The sequence below is a fragment of the Panthera onca genome, chromosome D2 (genome assembly GCF_046562875.1).
Source record: "Panthera onca isolate mPanOnc1 chromosome D2, mPanOnc1 haplotype 2, whole genome shotgun sequence".
NCBI lineage: Eukaryota > Metazoa > Chordata > Mammalia > Carnivora > Felidae > Panthera > Panthera onca.
Genome location: NC_138349.1, coordinates 19,967,116 through 19,990,776, shown reverse-complemented (window position 1 = coordinate 19,990,776; position 23,661 = coordinate 19,967,116). Strand labels below are relative to the sequence as shown.

At 37.9% G+C, this 23,661-nt stretch overlaps 1 protein-coding gene across 1 annotated transcript in view; it reads left to right on the top strand.

The window, feature by feature from the left end:
* The first annotated feature begins 1,327 nt into the window (after positions 1-1,327).
* SMC3 (structural maintenance of chromosomes 3) overlaps positions 1,328-23,661 on the top strand; it is a 37,621-nt gene continuing 15,287 nt past the window's right edge. The window contains exons 1-13 of the mRNA XM_060641527.3: positions 1,328-1,485; positions 2,484-2,559; positions 9,113-9,151; positions 10,763-10,830; positions 12,700-12,771; positions 13,147-13,226; positions 13,494-13,572; positions 16,929-17,046; positions 18,582-18,757; positions 19,398-19,478; positions 19,955-20,119; positions 20,793-20,914; positions 21,936-22,149. Of these exons, the coding sequence (XP_060497510.1) occupies positions 1,471-1,485; positions 2,484-2,559; positions 9,113-9,151; positions 10,763-10,830; positions 12,700-12,771; positions 13,147-13,226; positions 13,494-13,572; positions 16,929-17,046; positions 18,582-18,757; positions 19,398-19,478; positions 19,955-20,119; positions 20,793-20,914; positions 21,936-22,149 (1,305 nt within the window). The 5' untranslated portion in view covers positions 1,328-1,470. The remainder of the gene's footprint in view (positions 1,486-2,483; positions 2,560-9,112; positions 9,152-10,762; positions 10,831-12,699; positions 12,772-13,146; positions 13,227-13,493; positions 13,573-16,928; positions 17,047-18,581; positions 18,758-19,397; positions 19,479-19,954; positions 20,120-20,792; positions 20,915-21,935; positions 22,150-23,661) is intronic.

Genomic DNA, 23,661 nt, shown 5'->3' with positions numbered 1-23,661 from the left:
TATGCATCCTGTTTTTAATTCTAAACATGAAGTGATTTTTATTATCCTCATTTTATAGAATAGGAAGCAGGGGCTTCAAACGTTCAATATTATTATGCCTATAAGCCCACAGCTAGAAATCCAGAGTAGAGACACTAATCCCAGAGAAATGTTTAAGAGTTTGGGGTTTTTTGGGGGCGCCTGGGTGGCTCCGGTTAAGCGTCTGACCTTGGCTCAGGTTACGATCTCATGGTCAGTGATTTCGAGCCCTGCATTGGGCTCTGTGCTGACAGCTCAGAGCCCGGAGCCTGCTTCGATTCTGTGTTTCCTTCTCTCTGCTCCACCCCGCCCCCCCGCCCCCCACATTCTGCCTCGCTCTCTCAAAAATAAGTAAACATTAAAAAGAAAAAAGTTTTTAAAAAGTTTTGGGATTTTTTGTTTACACCAAGGGTTGGAAAGGATTTGACTCTGCCAGCACCAAGGGGTACTGACAAGGATGAAGTTAGCAGACTATTAAAAAGTTCAATCTAGAAATAATTAGGGCTGGAACAGCTCGCGGCAGCAGGAGGGGAAGCAAGGACCTACCGACTTAAATGGCAGGTAATTTTAATTACCAATTTCTAACAAATATTTTTCCCCTAAGATTGATTAGATTAGAATCATCTAGGGGGCTACTAGCACCTCTTTCAGGCTGTTTTTTAAAAAAAGAGCTTTTAATTTTAACTAAACCTCTTTTTGTTGCAATTGTTCAAGTCGGCCTAGATTTACAGCAAATGGCATAGTAAGAGCTCCAGAATTATTAATGATCACATTATTAAAGCAGACTTTGCGCCAAGTTCCTTATGGGCTGTCCTACGAGTGTCCAGTCGAGAGCTAAGAGGAGCCATTCTAAATTTACACAAGTTCCCAAGGCGACGGAGAATAATAGAGCAGCCGGGATTCGGACCGCCGAACCCTATACTCCACCAGTTCGGGACCCTTGCGGCAGCACGGGGGTGCCCACTTTTAAACAGCCCGAGACCACGTGGCCACCGGCAAGCTCCGCTATTGGCCCCCCGACTCTAACACTTGGCTTTGGCGCCGAACCTTTCCCCCCATGTGGGCACAACCATTGGCTCCGCGCTCGGAGGGACTCTGCGCCAATCTCACGATCAAGGCTTTCTCGAGTGAAGCTTCAGACTGATTCTCCGGAAATGTTCAGCTACAAATTCAACAACCAAATGAAGTCCACTCAATAGAGCCTTAGAAGGCTTCTTTTGCCAAAAGTAAAGAGAAGACGGGACCCCGGCTCCCCCTACGCTCTGCGGGGACCGCGAGTATGGTTCCGTTCAAGGCGCGGACTCCGCCTCCGCGGGCGCCGCCATTTTGTTTGGCTGGACGGTAGCGAGCGGCGCTTTGGGGGAGGGGTCTCGTAGGCGCCTCATTGGACCCCACGGCAGCGCTGTCGCTTCTCGGTGGGGAGGCCTTCTCCCCGGCGAGGGGCGCGGAATCATGTACATAAAACAGGTGAGGCCTGTGCGTCTCGCCCACTCCCTCGCGGGCCTGTGAGGACAGCTCCGTCTGGCGGGGGTGTCTCGGCGCGACCCGTGGCCTCCCGCCTCCCGGCAGGGTGGACCCAAGACGCGGGCTGCGGGGGAGGGGAGAGGCCCCGCCCCGCCAGCGCGGGGCCGCGGCGCGGGCCTCCCCGCCGGGCGCCCGTCCGCGGGAGTAGCATCTCCGAGAGGTTTGGAGGGACCGGGCCTTCCCAGTGGGTCGGGGGCGGGCTGGGGGCGGCAGCGGCGGGGCGGGCAAGCTGTGTCGTCCTGCCGGGGCCAGCCCCGCGCGGGCCCTTTGCGCGGGGTGTGTGGAAAGGTGGTCCCCCGGGCCCGGGGGCATCCCTGGGGGGGGCTCAGGTTGGGGTGTCAGCTTAGCCCGGGGTCTTTGTCCCCGAATTACAGGAGACGGGAAAGGGACCCTCCTCCTTGCAGAGTATGTAGCGCCGCCTCGTTCACTTGTTTACTTCTGTCAAAATGGTCTTCCCGCGCAAGAGTCCACCCCAAAGATGAGCCCATCCGCACTCTTGGAAAAGTTTCTCTGTTGGATGTGTTGGACTCTCAGCATCCCTTTCTTGGAACGTCTGCTCCTTCTGGCCGGTCGGCGTGTCCGAGAGAAGCGCCCACTGCTCCTGGAGTCAGGAAAGCTTGGGGCCGACCGGCCTGCTTGACACACTTTTTCGCTGTAGCTCGGGGATGTTCAGCGTTCCAGCGAACCTTACTTACACAGTGTACTTGCTCTTGAGAGTTCCTTAACAGGTGACTTACAACACTGGCCCTGGCTACCGATAAACGCGGACGTTTTAGAAGATTTTTTAATCGCCACTTTCCAAAATGAATTTTTCTTCTATGAAATGGAAAGTTCTCTATCTTGCATTAAATGAGAAACCAGAGAGAGAAGTGCCAAGGAAGAATGTTTAGGAGTTTCTTCTGGTAGTGTGTGTTCTCTGAAAAGTATCTTTTATTTATTAGGTTATCATCCAGGGTTTTCGGAGTTACAGAGATCAAACAATTGTAGATCCCTTCAGTTCAAAGCATAATGTTATTGGTAAGTGTTCATGGTTTCCAAGATCAGATTTATATTTATAGAGCCATTTAAATTCGGTCTATATTTAGGCTTGAGATGGGAATTGGCTTTGAATGTTCTATGAATTTATAATGTTTCTTCTATATGAAATAACATGTTTTTTTTTTAATCTGCACTGATGAATTGCTTACTTTATACATTTAAAATGTTTGCACAACTTACTCATTTTTATTTGGGTAGCCTGGTAGGTGTGAAGGTGTCTTTTAATAGCTTTACGTTTATAGTGAATGACACTAAAGTTAGCATTTGAGCTGTACTCCTCTTGATATGTCATTTCCTGGTTAAAACGCCCACTGTTGTCTAATTTCAGAGATGACCATTCTTTATTCACAAATTTGATTGTTCTTGGGTTTTTTCTTTCCTGTCCTAATATTTAAGGTCAGACCATGCAGCTTGGTGGGCAGAGCATAAACTTTGGAGCATAACAGAATGGGTTTCACGTCCCAGTTCTGACACATACTCTTTTTCAAACTTGACTCCTTGAGGGGCTTTAGTTTTCTGATTTGTAATGAAGAGCTAATGATACCTATCTTATAGGGGCTGTTGGGAAAATTAAATGAGAAAGTATACGTATGAGGATAAAGGACTAAAACGATTATTGTCCTGCAGTACAGTATTTAGTCTAAAGACTCTTCAGTTGATAGTGTCCATTTTTTGCTGATACAGCCAGCAAAAGTGTTTTCTGGCATTCTGCTGAATTTTTAAAGGCTAGATGAAACAATGTGCTATAAATGGACTTAAGCTATACATTGTCTTCCTTGAGGGGTATATTGGTATATTAGACTGCTGAGTCCACCATAAAATATAGATTGGGTAGCTTAAAGAGCAGGAATTTATCTTCTCACTGCTCTGGTAGCTCAAATCCACGATCGGGCTGCCAGCATAGTCACATTCTGGAAGTCGCCATCTTTTTTGTTTGTTTGTTTGTTTTTAATGTTTTAATGTTTATTTTTGAGACAGAGACACAGAGTATGAGTGGGGGAAGAGCAGAGAGAGAGGGAGACACAGAATCCAAAGCAGGCTTCAGGCTCTTTGCTGACAGCTCAGAGCCTGACGTGGGGCTCGAACCCGTGATACGTGAGATCATCACCTGAGCCAAAGTCAGACGCTCAACTGAGCCACCCAGGCATCCCCTGAAAGTCACCATCTTTGTCATCAGGCTCGTGTGACTGTTTGATTCTCTCTCCCTCTTCTTCATTAGAGCACAAATTCCATTATGAAGGCCCCACCCTCACAATCTCATTAATCCTGATTACCTCCCAAAGCTCCCCCCCCCCCCCCCCACCAAATACCATAACATTTGGGGTTAGGGCTTCAACATATGAATGAGAGGGTGACACAGTTCATTCTGTAGCATGGGATAAGGTGAGATTTATATAGAGATCAGTAATAGGCAAACACTAAATGCTAATGTTCCCAGAGAATCTACTTTATTTTGAAATAAATAATAAATTTTAAAAATTGAGAGCAAAAGTGTCAACTGTACTTTGAAATAAAATTTAAAAATTGAGGCATGGGAATGCAAACTGGTGTAGCCGCTCTGGAAAACAGTGTGGAGGTTCCTCAAAAAATTAGAAATAGATCTACCCTACCACCCAGCAATAGCACTGCTAGGAATTGACCTAAGGGATACAGGAGTGCTGATGCATAGGGGCAATTGTACCCCAGTGTTTACAGCAGCACTTTCAACAATAGCCAAATGATGGAAAGAGCCTAAATGTCCATCAACTGATGAATGGATAAAAAAATTGTGATTTATATACACAATGGAATACTACGTGGCCATGAGAAAGAATAAAATATGGCCTTTTGTAGCAACGTGGGTGGAACTGGAGAGTGTGATGCTAAGTGAAATAAGTCATACAGAGAAAGACAGATACCATATGTTTTCACTCTTAGGTGGATCCTGAGAAACTTAACAGAAGACCATGGGGGGGGGGGGGGGGAGGAAAAAAAAAGGAGGAGGAGTTTTTAAGAGACTCTTAAAAACTGAGAACAAACTGAGGGTTGATGGGGGGTGGGTGATGGGTATTGAGGAGGGCACCTGTTGGGATGAGCACTGGGTGTTGTATGGAAACCAATTTGACAATAAATTTCATATTAAAAAAATAAAAAATAAATAAAAATTGAGGCAAAAACAAAACCTGCCCTCAGTACATTAGTTGCAGCCTTGTAGTTGAGAATAAAGAAAACACTTTGGGGGCGCCTAGGTGGCTCAGTCAGTTAAGCATCTGACCCTTGGTTTTGGATCATGTCATGATCTCACGGTTCGAGGTTTCAAGCCCCGAATCGGGCTGTGAGCTAATGGTGCAGAACCTGTTTGGGATCCTCTCTCCCTCTCTCTCTGTCCCTCCCACCCCCGTGCGCATGTGCAAAATAAACTTATAAAAAAAAAAACACTATTTACCCTCTGCTGTACCTGTTGAATAGTTAATTTAATTAAAGTGCCACAAGGATAGCCTGATTGTTCTGGTATTTTATTTATATTTTGATTACAAGTGCCTTCTGATTTTCATCAATCAGAAAATCTTTGGAAATGGAAAAAAATGAATAATTACTAGATATAAATTATTTAAAAATTATATATTCTATTAAAATATAATTGCTAGATTTATATTACAGGTTAAACTAGATGAATATCTTAATTAGATCAATGGTATAATTTTATGAGCTGTAAAATGATGACTTTTATTATGATGATTAGATTATGTTTGCAGAATCTATCAAGTATTTTTGTTTTAGCTATTAAGAGACCACTGTTTTACTACTTTGTTTACATTAGTATTGTTAATAGTAACAGTTACAGAGTAAATTGTCTAAGTGTTTTTTCTTTTGTTTTAACAAACCTAATATGATTTTACTGCTTAAACATGTTTTTTTTTAAGGTTTTTAAGCTTTTTTAAAAAATTTATTATTTTTTGAGTGAGAGAGAGGGAGAATACCCACATCAGCAGGGGAGGGGCAGAGAGAGGGAGAGGGAAGATCCCAAGCAGGCTCCTCACTGTCAGTGCAGAGCCTGACTCAGAGCTCTATCTCAGGAACTGTGAGATCATGCCCTGAGCTGAACTCAGGAGTTGGACACTTAACCAAGTAGGCCACCCAGGCACCCCACTGCTTAAACATGTTTTAAAGACAGGAAAGACCCAAAGTAGTGTAGACTGAGATTGACATTAAAAATATCCTGTGAAAGCATAGTACTTTGATTATTTAATGATTTGACCCTTAAAAAAAGATTTGAAGGCAACTGTATCTTCTGGTGATCTTCAGTGTTTTAATCTCTTGCTTGAACAGTTGAATGATGTTTGAATTACCAAACATACACCTTTTTAAGGTTACTTTGTCTCTAGCTTTTTAACAAAAGAAATATGTTAATTGTAGAACGTTATGGAAGAGTTTAAAAGCTGAAAGGAAAAAACTAAACTGTAATCCTGCCCAGCAATAGCCATTCTTAATATTAACAACCTATGCTTGTATTAGCCTTGGTTTCCTAGAAAACAGAATCCAAGGCCCACTCAGCAACTAATAAGACTTTAATGGGAAGGTTCAGTCTGAGGGCAAGAGTAAAACGGAAAGTTGGTCATAGCTTTATAAAGAAGGTTCAGCTGGTTTGTGGTCATATTGGATAACTTCCAGACAGACTTTGTGAACCCACCACGCCTGGGAAAGATCAGATTGGAAAGGAATGGAGACGGCTTTGTCTGCTAGTTCCTGTTCTCTGATTGGTCAGAGTTTACCACACAGGGCATTAATTAATTCCTCCATGCTCTTGGATTGTGTTACTCTGGGGACTAACCCCCTAAAGTAGTCAGGGAACTATATAGTGTCTTTTGGATTTTCACAGGTCTGACCTGAGTGCACACCCAGGGTAGGCTGAAACAACCTAAAGGTGATGGAATACTCAATCTCTCCATTGACAGGCAGCTAAGGCTTGGGTTGGGGCAGGTGATTCTGGGGCACATGTAAACTGGATCTACCCCCATATGCCTCCAGTCTTTGTGTACATCTACATAAATAAGCCTTTTTTTTTTTTTTTTTTTAAGTTTATTTTGAGAGAAAGCACAAGTGAGGGAGGGGCAGGGAGGAAGAGAAAATCCCAAGCAGTCCCTGAGCTGTCAGCACAGAGCCCAACGTGGGGCTTATTCCCATGAACAGTAAGATCATGACCTGAGCCAAAATCAAGAGTCAGGCGCTTAACGGACTGAGCCACCCAGGCTCCCCCTAAGCATTTTAATTTAATTTTTAATTATTTATTTTTTTAATTTTTAAAATATCTTTCATTTATTATTTTTGAGAGACAGAGCATGCGTGGAGGAGGGACAGAGAGAGAGGGAGACACAGAATCCAAAGCAGGCTCCAGGCTTTGAGCTCTCAGCACAAGAGCCCAACGTGGAGCTAGAGGTCCAGAACAGTGAGGTCGTGACCTGAGCCAGAGTCAGACACTTAACCAACTGAGCCAGCCAGGCGCCCCTATTTAATTTTTAAAAATTTTTATTTATTTTTGAGAGCGTGCACACAAGAACAGGGAAGGGCAGAGAGAGAGGGAGACCGAGGATGTGAAGTGGGCTCTGTGCTGACAGCAGGGAGCCCGGTGACTGGAATCCCCAAATTGAACCATGAGGATGATCCTGACCTGAGCTGGAGTTGGACACTCAACCAGCTGAGCTACCCAGGTGCCCCACAATAAGCCTTTTAAAATAAAATAAAAGTGGGCTTGTAGTATAATCTTTTGGTAATTTGTTTTTTTCTACTTAAGAATAAGTCTTGGGGTGCCTGGGTGGATCATTCGGTTAAGTGTCCGACTTCGGCTCAGGTCATGATCTCGCGGTTTGTGAGTTCAAGCCCCACGTCAGGCTCTGTGCTGATGGCTCAGAGCCTGGAGCCTGTTTCAGATTCTGTGTCTCCCTCTCTCTCTGACCCTCCCCCGTTCATGCTCTGTCTCTCTCTCTCTCAAAAATAAATAAACGTTAAAGAAAAAAAATTTTTTTTAAGAATAAGTCTTGAATTGGGGCGCCTAGGTGGCTCAGTCGGTTGAGCGTCCGACTTCGACTCAGGTCACGATCTCGCTGTCCGTGAGTTCGAGCCCTGCGTCAGGCTCTGGGCTGATGGCTCGGAGCCTGGAGCCTGCTTCCGATTCTGTGTCTCCCTCTCTCTCTGCCCCTCCCCTGTTCATGCTCTGTCTCTCTCTGTCTCAAAAATAAATAAATGTTAAAAAAAAATTTTTTTTAAAAAGAATAAGTCTTGAATCTCTTTCCTTATTAAATAGTCAACATCCTTGAAATTGCTTTACAGTATTCCACTGATGGGTAGGAGTAATTAAAGGGAAATTTAAAGTTTTAAGTTATTTATGAATAGATTACAGTTTTAACTATATGTAATTCTTTGAATGCTAAATTCTCTTTTTAAACTTTTATTTAGAGATGATTTCAAATTTACAGAAAAGTTGTATAAATAGGAACAGTACAGAGAATACGCTGATCTCCTTTACCCAAATCTACCTGTTAACTTTTTCCTCTTTTGCTTTATCATTTGTACCCACTCTCACACTTTTTTTCTTAGAGTAAGTTATGTAGGTCTTTGTCCTTTACCGTTGACTTCAATGTATGCTTTCTAAGAATAGGGATATTCTCTTACATAATCACGGTAGAGTTTGTAAATTTCCGTAAATTTGACATTAATACGATAATCTGTTTATTTTCCAGTTGTACTGATTGACCCCCAAATTTTCTTTATAGTATTTTTTCCTCCAGTACAGGGCCTAATTTAGGGTCAGGTATTGCTTTTGGTGGTCATATCTATTTAGTCTCTTTAATCTGGATCATTTCCATAGCCTTTCTTTGTCTTTTTTAACATTGTTTTTAAAAAATACTACATAAATGACGTGTCCTTCTGAATATATTATATCTGGAAGTGAATGATGTCTCCTTTTTTTGTTGTTGTTTAATTTACTTCTTTTGAGAGAGCATGTACAAGTAGTGGGAGGGTGGCTTGGTTGGTTGAGTGTCCAACTTTGGCTCGGGTCATGATCTCAGTCAGTGAGTTCAAGCCCCTTGTCGGGCTCTGTGCTGACAGCTCAGAGCCTGGAACCTGCGTTGAATTCTGTCTCCGTCTCTCTCTGCCCCTCCCCTGCTTGTGCTCTGTCTCTGTCTCAAAAATAAACAAACATTAAAAATTAAAAAAAAAAATTGCGTGTCCATAGTAATGATTGTAAATTATGAAAACCTAGTAACATATTAGTTATTCCAAATATTATTTGTTAGGAAAAAGCAAAAGAATAAACAATGAAGTAAATTTAAGAAAAAAAAAAAATACCTGAAGTCTCTACAAAAATCGCATTCATTTGGTGATTAAAGCTGTTTTGTTTATGGATTTCTTTTGTTCACTGTTCTTTGTATTTAATTTCAGATATTAAGATGTTAAGTTAGAAAATTGAATATAAATTTTTTAATACTTACGGTAAAGTTTTAATTTTATTGGTTTTTATAGAAAGTAACATGTACTTTTTGAAATTTTATAGTGGGCAGAAATGGATCTGGAAAAAGTAACTTTTTTTACGGTAAGTGTTGTTTTTTCAATTCTAAATATATTAAGACCTGGGTATCTTCGCGTAGTTTATTTTAAAGATTGGTTTTCTGAGATTATGTCTGTATGAAACTCAAGAAATACTTTCTCGTACAGGGTTGCAGTTTAGTGTAGGGAGTGTAGAGTATAATGATCTGAGTTCTACTCTATACCTAGTGATTAAGTAGCTAAGAGGTTGGGCAAAACAATCTTTCAGGGTACTCTTTGCAATTTAAAAGTGTACTTGACCTGTCTACTTTGATGGGTTATGGGAATCATGAGATAATACTAATGGAAGTGCTTTTTAAACTTGAATGCTGTATGTAAATGTTGCAGATGCATATTTATACAAGTGTAAATGCAACAACATAGTTAATATTGTTTCGGAAAATGACTCATCTTGTTGTTTCATTATGTATGTATGTAAGTAAATAAGCCTTTCACCCAACATGGGGCTTGAACTCATAATCCCAACCAAGATCAAGAACTGCATGCTCTACTGACTGAGCCAGCCAGGCATCCCTCTGTTTCGTCTTTTAAAAAAATGTTTTCTAAATCACTTTTATGAAAGATAGAGGGGTGTAAAAAATTAGAGACTCAACAAAGATTATTGTCAGTTTGAAGATAGTAAATAGCTTTGAAAATTCTAAAGATAAAATACATTTAAGTATAATGCCTCTGTTAACAAATCCTTTGGAGAGAGAAAACATCTGAACAGGTTTGAACTATACCAGAAGTAGATTGAAAAAATTTTGAACCTCTTGTTTGAGTAGTGCTTGAGGGAAAGGGGGTGGGGCTTAGCAGGAGCAAAGGTTCTATCCCTCTGTGCTCACAAATCTATAGCCCTTCAGTGGTTGTAATTTGGTGATGATAAGTGAGTGGGATTGGAGTAGAAGTATTGCATGATCTCCAGGCGGATAAAGGCAGTTTGAATCTGTTCCCCTAAGGTGATTATGTGATTATGAAAGATAAACACTCTCCCCTCAACATACACATTCATACATGCGTACTCAACTCTTGGAATGTCAAAGGTCTCTTGGGTGAACTGGTAACAGGACAGCTGAGTAGAGTTTCATTTCTAGGGCAGGGTGGTCCAGTTAGGTACTTTATATGGAAGCAGCAGTGACTTCTTACAGAAGATAAGAGCAGTGCAAACAGTGCAGTAGAATGTGGGAATCTGAACTGTTTCCCACTTAGTTTAATTTCTTTTGACAAAACTATCCTGCTAAGGATATGGTAAGAATATGTCCTATTTTGTTAATAAATATTTTGATGTATATTATTTACTTCTAGTGGATAAAAGCAAAGTGTTAATCACTCAGTGTATACTTTGATCAAGAGGTAGATTTTAGTTCTGCTTACCTCTTTTTGTTACCTCAGTGTTCTCTTTTTCTTCCCTTAAATGTTTCAGTGCAAACTTCTTAGTATTTTTCTTGTCATTTCTAAGCTGATTAGTCTAAAATACAAGCAATTTTTTGCATATATGAAATAGATAATCTGTTTTTATCTGCCTTGTTCATTACCTGATAGAGGTATGGGAAGTTATAAATTAAGGCATAAAGCTTCTTTGAGACTATACTAATAGTTAATGTTTTTGTATTTTTAGCAATTCAGTTTGTTCTTAGTGATGAGTTCAGTCATCTTCGTCCGGAACAGCGATTGGCTTTGTTGCATGTGAGTGAGATTGCTTTGAGATTGTCAATACATGTTGACATTATGTATTTTTAAAACTATATTGTTGATTCTGGTAAATAAAATCACTTGTTCAAGTTTCAGATCTTTTGTAAACATGATATAATCTCTCTTAGTAAACATGGTACAGTCTCTCTTAAGTGTGTTAATTCTATGGAATTTAGCCTACTATATTAATGCATGATAAGGGCCTAATTTTTATGTAAATGGTAATAAAATTGTAGGACTTTCCTATAAATAGGTGTGTCTTCCATATAAATAGAAATTCTTTTTAAAAAATTTTTTTAGTGTTTATTTTTGAGAGAGAGAGACAGAGCATGAGCAGGGGAGGGGCAGAGAAAGAGGGAGACCCAAAATCTGAAGCAGGTTCCAGGCTCTGAGCTGTCAGCGCAGAGCACAGGGCTCGGACCCAAAAACCATGAGATCATGACCTGAGCTGATGTTGGACACTAAACTGACTGAGCCACCCAGGCACCCCATAAATACAGATTCTTTATTAAGAGTATGGTCTGGTGATGCTCTGGAAACAGGCTTGCTGAAGAGAAAAGAGTTTGAAATTGGGAATTAGGAACTTTGAGACTCAGAACCAGAAGTTAATTGGGAGCATAGAGAAGGAACCATTACAAACTAAACAGCATAACATGTTATAATTTTATCCATATTTGTAACTCAAATGGTCACATCATTTCCCAATATGAAAGATAAGTATATTTATAGTAATGAAAATTATTAGAATTTTTCATTGGATCATTATGAATAATGAACTAAAGAAATTTTAGGATAAAAAATGATAAAAGGCTATAACAAAATAATAAATTTATTGTCGGTTTGAATATGACATAATTAGTTTTAAAATGAGAAAGTGAGATTCCTTAGTATATCTTAACAGAGTCTCTCACACTTAGGAAGGTGGTTTATTTTGTTTGTTTTCTTACCATTATCAACTGGTTGCCTATAGAAAAAATTTTTTTTAGGTTTCTAAGATAGGCATTGAAAGAATAACTTCTTTAGGTATCATTCTTTATTATATTGAATCACTGTGTAGTAACAGTTTCTAGAATCTGGAAATTATCTGAACTTGGTAAAGGAGTGGCAGCGTCATAAATTGGTGTATATGTGACATATTAACTGTGTGTGTTTTCATAGCAGATTTAAAATTATATAGGATATAGCAAATTTAAACAAGTAAATAAAAATAGATAATTAGTTTTAAAAGCCAGGGCAGCTGGGTGGCTGAGTCGGTAAGCATCCAACCTTGGATTTCAGCTTAGGTCATGATCTTTGGTTTGTGAGATCGAGCCCTCCGTTGGGCTCCACGCTGGCAGTGTGGAGTCTACTTGGGATTCTCTCTCCTCTCTGCCCCTCCCCTGCTCTCTTGTACACCTGCGCTTTTTGTCTCTCTCAACAATAAATAAATAAACTTAAAAATTAAAAAAAGCCGAGTTCCAGTAATTATATGATTTGTTAGGGTTCCTTTCCAGCATTAAGTGAGTCTGTAAGAGAAAAGCCTCAAAGTGGTGTTGATATTAGCAAATAAGTAGAATTAGGTGGGCATGGGGTCTTATGTTCTAATAAAGTGGTCTTCAGAACAAGACCTAAGTACATCTGACTTTGATATCTCTTGCATAGTTTTCATTTTTTTAGTCAGAATCTAAAGCCATTTGGTTGACAAGTATTGTTATCCTCATCCAGTGTCTTTGCTCTAGGGTATATACTAGCCCAATAGAAATTGTTTTCCATTGAATTAGGCTTATTGCCATGCACTAAACTTTAAAGGTGTTTAAAGAAAAAACAAAAAAAAGAATGTGAAAATACCACTTAAATGACAGTTTTATTTTTTACATGTTTTAGGAGGGTACTGGTCCTCGTGTTATTTCTGCTTTTGTGGAGATTATTTTTGATAATTCGGACAACCGGTTGCCAGTGAGTAATGGCTTTTTTTTTTTCTAGTCACAATTTTGAGAATTTTATTGATGCAGCTGATTTTTTTCCCAACCTTTGAAACATTCATAACTGTATTAAATACAGTTCTTATAATTTAGTTTATGTTAAAATAGCTATACGGTTTACATATTCATTTTGTCCTAAAATTGTAATGAACATTCTAGCAAATAGGGTGTGTAAGTTGTTGTGAAAAAATATCTTTGTCATAAGAATTGATATTCATAGCAAATCTTTAGTGAGAATTGAAATTTCAAAATAAGTGTTATGGTTACAGACTCTAGAATGACCTTATTAACTGAAAAGTTTTCCATTTTTACTATGAAATTAACTTCAGGCTTTTACATTCTTTCTTAGATTGATAAAGAAGAAGTTTCACTTCGAAGAGTTATTGGTGCCAAAAAGGATCAGTATTTCTTAGACAAGAAAATGGTCACGTAAGCAATTTCTTTACATTTATAATTTCTTTATGAAAGAGTAAAAGTATTTTACTTAACTCCTGTATGGGTTATATATGCCTCGTGTTCAGCAAACCAATATTTAGAACATTAACAGAAGAATCAAGATTCTTGAGGCCAGTAGAATAAATGGTTTCATGACTATTCTATACTCCCTCATGTTCCTTAACCCAGCAGTTACCCTTCATTTTTTTGCTTATTATTGGGCGATTAATCTGAAAAAATATTTTCAATGTTTATTAACAGGAAAAATGATGTGATGAATCTCCTTGAAAGTGCTGGTTTTTCTCGAAGCAATCCTTATTATATTGTAAAACAAGGAAAGGTAAAAATATTGTATGTCCTTTTTTTATAGAATGTTTTCTGAGTATATTCACTTGAATGATGAATTTGCTTATAGATTCTAGTGGTTAAGTTGAAGCAAAAATGGACCTTACTGTCTCTTGTTTTCATTGATTTATTTTGTATAGATATTAGTATTACCTTTTATGTGGACATAAAATTACAAAGTAGATCCACTGTGTAATGGGATTCAATTTTTTCAGCAGTTAGTGGATGTTGTTTTCGTTGTGACCTATATCACTTAATAAGGTGTCCTATACTGGAAGACATTTTGGTTTGTGAAAGTCACAATGGAAATATTTAAGAATATTGTAGAAATTCTTTAAAAATAGCATTTGAAAAAAATTACTTCCTAAAAGTAATACTCTGTTATTTAATATATCACAGAGTTAAAATGGTGGAAAGCTTACATTGCCAGAAATCTACCATAATGCTGTATATTGTTTTTGCTTGTAGAGATTATATTCTTTATAGTTTTTAGTAGTTGCATACTTCAGCTGATTATTCTGTTTCCTCATATACTTTAAATTTTATCTAAGATAACTTCTTTTTCTTAGAACATACCCTGCATTGTTCACATAGTTTGCTGTAGTGTTTTTTTGGACTAGGGGAAAGTTCTTTTTAAATGTCCACTTCTTATTTCATATTGGAGACATTTTTAGATATGTGTTGAAAACTTAGCATTCCGAACTGATTAGGAAGAGTACGTATGGTGTTTCACATTTGGGAAATGCAGAACAAGTTTTTGAAGACCATCTTTAGAAGCAAGGAGTTTTTTTAAAAGGAGGCTGAGGGGCGCCTGGGTGGCTCAGTCGGTTAAGCAGCCGACTTCAGCTCAGGTCACGATCTCGCGGTCCGTGAGTTCGAGCCCCGCGTCGGGCTCTGGGCTGATGGCTCAGAGCCTGGAGCCTGCTTCCGATTCTGTGTCTCCCTCTCTCTCTGCCCCTCCCCTGTTCATGCTCTGTCTCTCTCTGTCTCAAAAATAAATAAAACGTTAAAAAAAAATTAAAAAAGAAAAAAAAAAAGGAGGCTGATTACGGGGTGACGGGGTGGCGCAGTAGGTTAAGTGTCTGACTGCGGCTCAGGTCAAGATCTCATAGCTCGTGGGTTCAAGCCTCGCATTGGGGTCTGTGCTGACAGCTCAGCGCCTGGAGCCTGCTTTGGATTCTGTGTCTCCTTCTGTCTCTTCCCCTCGCCCGCTCACATTCTGTCTCTACTCCAAAAATAAACAAAAAATTTAAAGAGGCTGATTACGAAAGACTAATTAATCTGAGTCTTCCCTGCAAACATACAGCATAGGCCCCTATACTCTCAGTTTCTATTCATGTCATTTCATATTAAGCCATCCATAAGTTACTTCATCTAAAAGAATGTTGCCTTCACCCCAGTGAAGGCACTTCACTTTTTTCTAATTTGATTTTTTTCATAATAGTTATACTGTATTGGTATACTTATTTCTTCTTCCATTAGAATGTAAGTTCCATGAGGGCAAGACTTTGTTTTGTTCATTGCTCTTTTCCCAGTGCCCAGCAGAGTGGCATATATGTTGTAAACATTTATTCAATATTTTTGAAGTGAGTAACTTGAATGAACATGCATAATTGGGGTAACCAGTGATAAGGATCTGAAAGGAGATTCTTTGATGTCTATACTTTTGATAGACCACATTTTTCCCAGAGTTGATTTCTGTCTTTATGTGAAAGTGTTAGAGTAACTTCACTTTTTTAATGCCATGACAGCATTTTTTGCATTTAGTGGCTAACTTTATTTTTATGAATATGTTAAACTCACGCTTGTTGTTTAAAGTTGCATGGCACTTAGTTTGTACCACTCTGTGTTTTTTTGCCGTATATTTAAAAATTTTTTTTTGATGTTTGTTTGTTTTTGAGAGAGAGAAAGAGAGCATAAGCAGGGCAGGGTCTGAGAGAAGGGGACAGAGGATCCAAAGCAGGCTCTGTGCCGACAGCAGTGAGTCCGATGTGGGGCTCGAACTCATAAACTGAGAGATCATGACCTCAGCTGAAGTTGGATGCTCAACCGACTAAGCCACCCAGGTGCCCCACCATATATTTTTAAATAAGATTTTTAAAATGCTTTTGCTTGTTTTATTTAATGTTAGTTACTACCTGTGATAGACAGTTATTTTTACCTATCTATATTTAAAGAATACCATTTTGGGGGCACTTATCTGGCTCAGTTGGTAGACCATTCAACTCCTGATCTTGGGGGCATAGAGCTTACTTAAAAAATAATAGTAATAATGGGGCACCTCGGTGGCTCAGTCAGTTAAGCATGTGACTTCAGCTCAGGTCATGAACTCACAGTTTGTGGGTTTGAGCCCCACATTGGGCTCTGTGCTGACAGCTCAGATTCTGGAGCCTGCTTCAGATTCTGTCTCCCTCTCTCTCTGCCCCTCCCCCAACTCACGCTGTTTCTGTCTCTCAAAAATGAATAAACATTAAACATTTTTTTTAAATAGTAATAATAAAGCATACCATTTTTGCTATACTTTTAATAGTAGCATAACTTTTTTAAAATGTAGAGTGATAGTTTCCCCTTGTAAAAATACTGTTCTTTTAGAACAGAGTTCATCTTTTTTTTTTTTTTTTTTTTTAATGTTTATTTATTTTTGAGAGAATGCATGCAAGCGAAGTAGGGTCAGGAGGAGAGGGGAACAGAGGATTGGAAGCGAGCTCTGTGCTGACAGCAGAGAGAGCCCGATGCAGGGCTCGAACTCGTAAACCTTGAAATCATGACCTAAGCCAAAGTTGGACTCCTAACCAACTGAGCCATCTGGGCACCCCTGGAGTTCATCTTTTATATTTTATCATATTGACTGAGGAAAAATGGTGATGTAATGTTCTTCGTTTTTGTTTTTGTTGTTTTGTTTTTACAAAGTTTATTTTGAGAGCGGCAGCGCAAGTAGGGGAGGGGCAGAGAGAGAAGGATAGAGGGAGAATCCCAAACAGGCTTCAGGAAGCTAGCACTCAGAGCCCAAAGTGGGGCTCAAACCCACAAAACCGCGAGATCAGAACCTGAGCCAAAATCAAGAGTCAGATCCTTAACTGACTGAGCCACCCAGGAGCCACGTTTTTCCTTTATTTTTAATTTAGAGAGTCTTATTCATAAATTAGACTTATGAATGTATCAATCCTATTTGGATTTTTATTTAATAAATTTTATTTAAATGAGATAGAGGTCTGTAAGTAAATGCACTGTACGAATTGCATTATTGAAGTCATGCTCTACTTAAAACCTAGCATGTGAGTACTCTTTCAAAGTAGAGTTCTTAAAGAACAGTCTATAGCTACGTAATAATTATTTTTCTAAAATTTTTAGATCAACCAGATGGCCACAGCACCAGATTCTCAGAGACTAAAACTATTAAGAGAAGTAGCTGGTACTAGAGTGTATGATGAACGAAAAGAAGAAAGCATATCTTTAATGAAAGAAACAGGTAAAATGAATGTGATTCTGCCTTATTTTTGTTGTGAATTACATGTGCTATGATGGTTGAGGGGAGTTCAATCTGTTCTCAAGAGTATACTGTTTGATAGTTTGCCTGTGTACTGAATGGAGAGAAAATTAGTTTGACACATTTTAAGGTTTGAGATTTCCAGTGATTTCTCTCTTTAAATAAAGAATTACTGTTAGATAATGATGCCTTTATAGGTCAACTGTTTTGTGCCTCTAACGTCCTCATTGTTAGTGAGGATAACAGATTTGGATGCAAACCTCAAAAAGCATTTCTGGAAGTATCAGTTGGCATTAGGTTTTAAGTTGTTCAGGAGCAAGTAAATGGAAAACTTTAAACTAAGAATTTTCCTTAGTACATTATGATGGAAACCCTTCTTTGCTTTTCAATTGCTATGGTTTGTCATTCCATAGATAGTCCTGAGTTCAAAATCTGACTAATAATTAACTGACGATGTGACTTTAGACTTGATCTCTCTGGTCTAAAGCTTCTCCATCTGTAAAATTCTTTTTCATAGTTTATGGTGATAAATAGAGGAGCAAAGTAGTACCATGATTGGAATATAGTAGGTGTTCAATATACGGCAGCTGTGGATAATGCTATTGTAGTAAAAGTTGAGAATCAGTGACACCAATGATGTTATGGTTTTTAATTTTGTAATGTTGTGGGAAGGCATAGTTGCCTTTAAAGGATGTTTAAACAGAGGCCTTACTACATGTATTGTAAGAATTAGTAAACACTAGTTTGGAAAGATATATGCCCCCGTATGTATGTGCATTGCAGCATTATTTACAGTAGCCAAGATGCGGAAGCAGATAAGTGTCCATCAGATGAATGTTTAAAGATGTGGTATATGCATACAAGGGAATATTACTCCATTTTTTAAAAAATGAGATCTTACCATTTGTGACAACATGGATGAACTTAGAGGGTATCATACTGAGTGAAATGAGTCGGACAGAAAGGCATATGCCACATGATTTCACATATATACAGGATCTAAAAAAAACAGCAAACAAAATAGAAACAGACTCATAAATATAGAGAACAAACTGGTGGTTGCCAAGATGGTGGTGCAGGGGGAAGATGGGTGAAACAGATGAAAGGGATTAGGAGGAAAAACTTCCAGTTATAAAATAAGTCACAGAGATGAAAAGTATAGTATAGGGAATATAGTCCATGATATTGTAATAATGTTCTATGGTGACAGATGGTAACTAGACTTATCACGGTGAGCATTGTGTAATGTATAAAATTATGAAATCACTATTGTGCACTTGAAATTAATATAACATTGTATGTCAACTAAAATAAAAAGTTTTAAAGTGTCACCATGTGTAACTGTTCTCTGATGCTTTTCATAATGAAGCATCGTGTCATTTTAGTTTTAGATTTGGTTACCACATACTTTCAAATAATGCTATAGTTCTTAAGGTTAATTTTAACTCATGGTACATTTGAGAAGATATTACATCAAAATTTCATTCAACTTCTTCACTCCTCTCTCATTTTTTAAGAGGGCAAACGCGAAAAAATCAATGAGTTGTTAAAATACATTGAAGAGAGATTACATACCTTAGAAGAAGAAAAGGAAGAACTGGCTCAGTATCAGAAGTGGGATAAAATGAGACGAGCCCTGGAATATACCATTTACAATCAGGAACTTAATGAGACTCGTGCTAAACTTGATGAGGTAAAATACTTTTGTCACTTAAATTCGTGAGTGATTTTATTTGAATGAGTAAGTTAAGCTCATGCTATATTTATACTTTTCAATGGTTTTTAAATAGGACCTTAAAAATTTTTTAATCTTAATAAATTCATTGGTCAGTGAATTTGTTCTTTTAATTATTCCAAGGAAAATGCCTAGGTCTGTGTGGTCCTTGCTGTAGTTGTATCTGAAATATAATCAGGTGGTGATGCAAGACAAACCAAAATGAGGGCAGCCACCTTTAAAAGCTTCATGAAGAAGGGGTGCCTAGCTGGCTCAGTCAGTGGGGAGCATGGGACTCCTGATCTTGGAGTTCAAGTTGTGAGTTCGAGCCCCATGTTGTGGGTAGAATTTACTTGATAATAAAAAGAAAAAGCCTCATGAATTTTTCTGTTGGCTTTTTAAAATGTATTTTGTAAATATTGCTGATATTTTGTCCAAAAATTGCTTTAGGTAATACTTAAAGGACTTTTTACTTAAAACCACTAAAAATTGTTTTATAAAAACTCTTTAAGTGAATGATTTTATTTTAGAAGATATTTTAAAATTTTACTATTATGTTGTGAAGTATGAAACAAATATAAAATGAGTTAGAAATTATAGCTTTTTTTTCTTCCCCCAGCTTTCTGCTAAGCGAGAGACTAGTGGGGAAAAATCCAGACAATTAAGAGATGCCCAGCAGGATGCAAGAGATAAAATGGAGGTAAGATTATAAACAAGGCTTAGGTTAGCTTATATTTTTCGACCACAGTAAACCCCCTTTTGTACCAGAATTATGGAATGGTTTAAAAAAAAACAAAAACAAAAAGCTAAAGGGGTACGTGGGTGGCTCAGTTGGTTAAGCATCTAACTTCAGCTCAGGTCATGATCTCATGGCTCATGAGTTTGAGCTCCACATCAAGTTCTGTGCTGACAGCCTGGAGCCTGCTTCAGATTCTGTCTCTCCCTCTCTCTCTCTGCCCCTCCCCCGCTCAAGTCTGTCTCTCTAAACATTAAACAAAATTAACAATTATGAAATGGTAACTTGAAGTGAATGTCATTGAGATTGAGTATTGGAAAGACAGAATAGTACTGAAAGTGTAATTGAAAGAAAAAGAAGGGATAGAACTAATGGTATCCAAACTCTGCTGTTGTACTTTCAATTGTCTGACTCATTTCTATTTGATACTTTTTGATTAGGATATTGAACGTCAAGTTAGAGAGCTGAAAACAAAAATTTCAGCTATGAAAGAAGAAAAGGAGCAGCTCAGCGCTGAAAGACAAGAACAAATTAAGCAGAGGACGAAGTTGGAGCTTAAAGCCAAGGACTTACAAGATGAATTGGCTGGCAATAGTGAACAAAGGGTGAGTTAAAATACTAAACATGAAAGACATAAACATTCAGTTGAATAGGAATTACAGAAGACCATCCTTTCTGTGACAAGGATGTATGCTTGAATTTTTGTAAAAGATCTGGCACATTAAAATAATTTCTACTCAAGTGGCAACTCTGTACTGTCTCCTTGTTTCTTTCATTTAAAAATTAGCTTTGTGGGAGGCCAGTCTGGCTCAGTTGGTGGAGCATGCAACTCTTGATCTCAGGGTTGTGAGTTCTAGCCCCATGTTGGGTATGGAGATTACTTAATAAAATCTTTAAATAAATAGGCAAATAAATATTAGTTTTGTGTTGAAGGATCAGTTTTCTGATGATTTCTTTTCACGAGAAAATATTTTATGCTAGACTTAAGCACAAAATCTTAAAAAATTTAAGATTGCATTTTTACTGGGGCGCCTGGGTGGCTCAGTTGGTTAAGCATCTGACTTGGGCTCAGGTCATGATCTCGCGGTTTGTGAGTTCGCGCCCATGTTGGGCTCTGTGCTGACAGCTCAGAGCCTGGAACCTGCTTTGGATTCTGTGTCTCCCTCTCTCTCTGCCCCTCCTCCACTCGCTCGCTCACTCTCTCTCTCTCAAAAATAAACCTTAACAATTTTTTTAATTAAAAAAAAGATTACATTTGTACTTCTCCTTTATTTACAGAAACGCTTATTAAAAGAGAGGCAGAAGCTGCTTGAAAAAATAGAAGAAAAGCAGAAAGAACTGGCAGAAACAGAACCTAAATTCAACAGTGTGAAAGAAAAAGAAGAGCGAGGAATTGCTCGGTATGGGATTTCTTTCACCAACATTTCTAACTTTCTACATAGTTCCTCTATAAAACTTAAATACTTATGAGTTAAGACAATGAGGGCAAAAGTTAAACTCCATTTCAAAGTAATAGGCTATATTAAAAAACTATTGTGGGCCAAGCGTTATTGTATACATATTGCATACATTTTTTTTCTATTCGGAAACTTTAGGAGATCACTGTAGGTTTGACAAACTTGAGGCTCTGAGAAGTTAACTCACCTGAGACAACATAGTGAGATATTGTTGGGCTTTTTAAAACATGAATGATGTTTGTTTTCGTTTCTGTTTTTCTACCCACTCAACATCTTATTCTATGTTTTATCCTATTTCCTTTTTTCACTGTTGTTTTAGTAGCTAGACATTTTCATATCTAGCTGTAGGTTGGACATGCCAGCTTTTGCTCATTTCATGGTTTAGGGCATTAGTCTGTTTTTATGCCACCTATATTTTGTTGAATTATTTATTTCTTTTGCCCATTTTTTTCTGATCCCCGCATCCCCCTGCTGTTTGGTAGGATTGTATGTAATCTAGACATTTGTATTCTACTTGTTTTAAATGTTTTCTTTGTCTTTCTCTTGCCTTTTAACCTTTTTTTTTCCCTTGCCTCTTAACCTTGGATAGTGTCTTATTGTAAGGAGTTGGAAGTGTTTATATAGTTACATATAGTTGGAGCATTTTTTAAAATTCCTGAGATAGGCTATTAGAACCTGTCTCTAGATTTAGTGACTAACTCAGACCTGGAGTAAATACATTGTCTGCCTGAAATCCTTAGGATATGGGCTATTTCACCTTTAACTGTGACTTTTCAAAATAAAATGTATATTATATAGTACTAGTTCGAGGAGCTCTATTAGATACCAGTTCCTTTTTATATTTTTTTTATAGAATTTAAAAAAATGGTTATTGTCTCTACGTATTCTTGACATATCGATTGCAGTTAAACTTGCTTATTTCCTATTTTTCTTTTTAATCATTCTTTTCTTCTGTCTTGTATAGATTGGCCCAAGCTACCCAGGAAAGAACAGATCTTTATGCAAAGCAAGGTCGAGGAAGCCAGTTTACATCAAAAGAAGAAAGGGATAAATGGATTAAAAAGGAACTCAAGTCGTTAGATCAGGCTATTAACGACAAGAAAAGACAGATTGCTGCTATCCATAAGGATCTGGAAGACACTGAGGCAAATAAAGAGAAAAACCTGGAGCAATACAATGTAAGAACTTTTATAGCTGCTCTGTGACAATCTTTCAGAAGACCTAAACGTGTACAGTTGCATCTAGTTAAGTTTTATTTTCAAACAGTTTACATTGCTATTCTTAAAATATACAAGACACAGGTACTTAGAAAAGACCAGTACAGGGGCGCCTGGGTGGCTCAGTTGGTTGAGCATCTGACTTTGGCTCAGGGCATAATCTCTCAGCTCCTGAGTTCAAGCCCCACATGCCGCTCTGTGCTGACAGCTCAGAACCTGGAATCTGCCCCGATAGTGTGTCCCTGTCTCTCTGCCCTCCCCCTCTCGCATTCTATCTCAAAAATAAACATTAAAAAAAAAAAGACCAGCACTTTTTAACATTTATACATATAACAATATTTATACATATAAATTAATATTTATATGTTAATTTTCCTTTTCAAGGAAGTTTTTTTTTTCCATATCCGTGAGTATTCATGTAGATAGAGTGTATTTTAAAATATATTTTTATGAATTGGTAGAATGTACCTGAACTACCCTTAATTTTAACATGGTAAGTCTAAAATGCAACTTCAGAATAACTTATTTAAATTTTTTTTTCCATTTTTATATTCTTTCACAGTTCTCTTTCAATTTAAAAATTACTACAGAATATATTTTTTGTTAAAGTAATGGTGATTTTACAACATTTTCTAAATGAATTAAACATTATTTACATATTTACTTAGTATTTCCTTAAAAATTGAAGTAGAAGATAAAACCATTTCTAGAGTAAAAAAGATGTGACATTCAAAATGAGAAAGGGGGAAAATGCTTAGGTAAGTGTTATGTGTGGCTATATATAGATAACTTGAGGGTGATAGAAGTGATGAGAAGGGAGTGTTTAGGACAAGTAAGTGTAGGGTGAGGTAGGTATATATGTACATACACAGAAGAACCCTCTTACCCATGAGATCTGCACCCAATTGGTTTTTGATTTTTCAGAAAAGCCATAAATGCATAAAATTTTAATACATATGTATATTTATATTTTATGAGTACTACATATATTTATGCACATGTAAAACATACATATATTTATATATATCTTAAGTATTTTGTTTAAACAGGCAAATGTATGCTCATGTACTAATCTTTTTTTTTTCCAATCTTTCTTTTTTTAAGACTACTTTCTTAGAGCATTTTTGGGTTCACAGCAAAACTGAGAGGAAGGTACAGAGATTTACCATGTACCTTCTGCCCCACACATGCGTAGCTTCTCCCATTATCAACACGCCCCACCAGAGTACGTACCAGTCTTTTGATGTAGAGTCCACAATGTTTGAGTATGAGTAGTGATTGGAGTTGCCAGGGACTTTTTTGTTATGAGCCACACATGTAAATATAGTTCTCCTTAAAGTTGGATGAGAACAGAATTCAGGGTTCAGTCTAGGATCATACATTACATTTAGTTGTCATGTTTCTGTTCTCTTTTTTAATCTGGATCAGTTCCCTAGTCTTATTTCTGCTATGTATTCTACTATATTACACGTT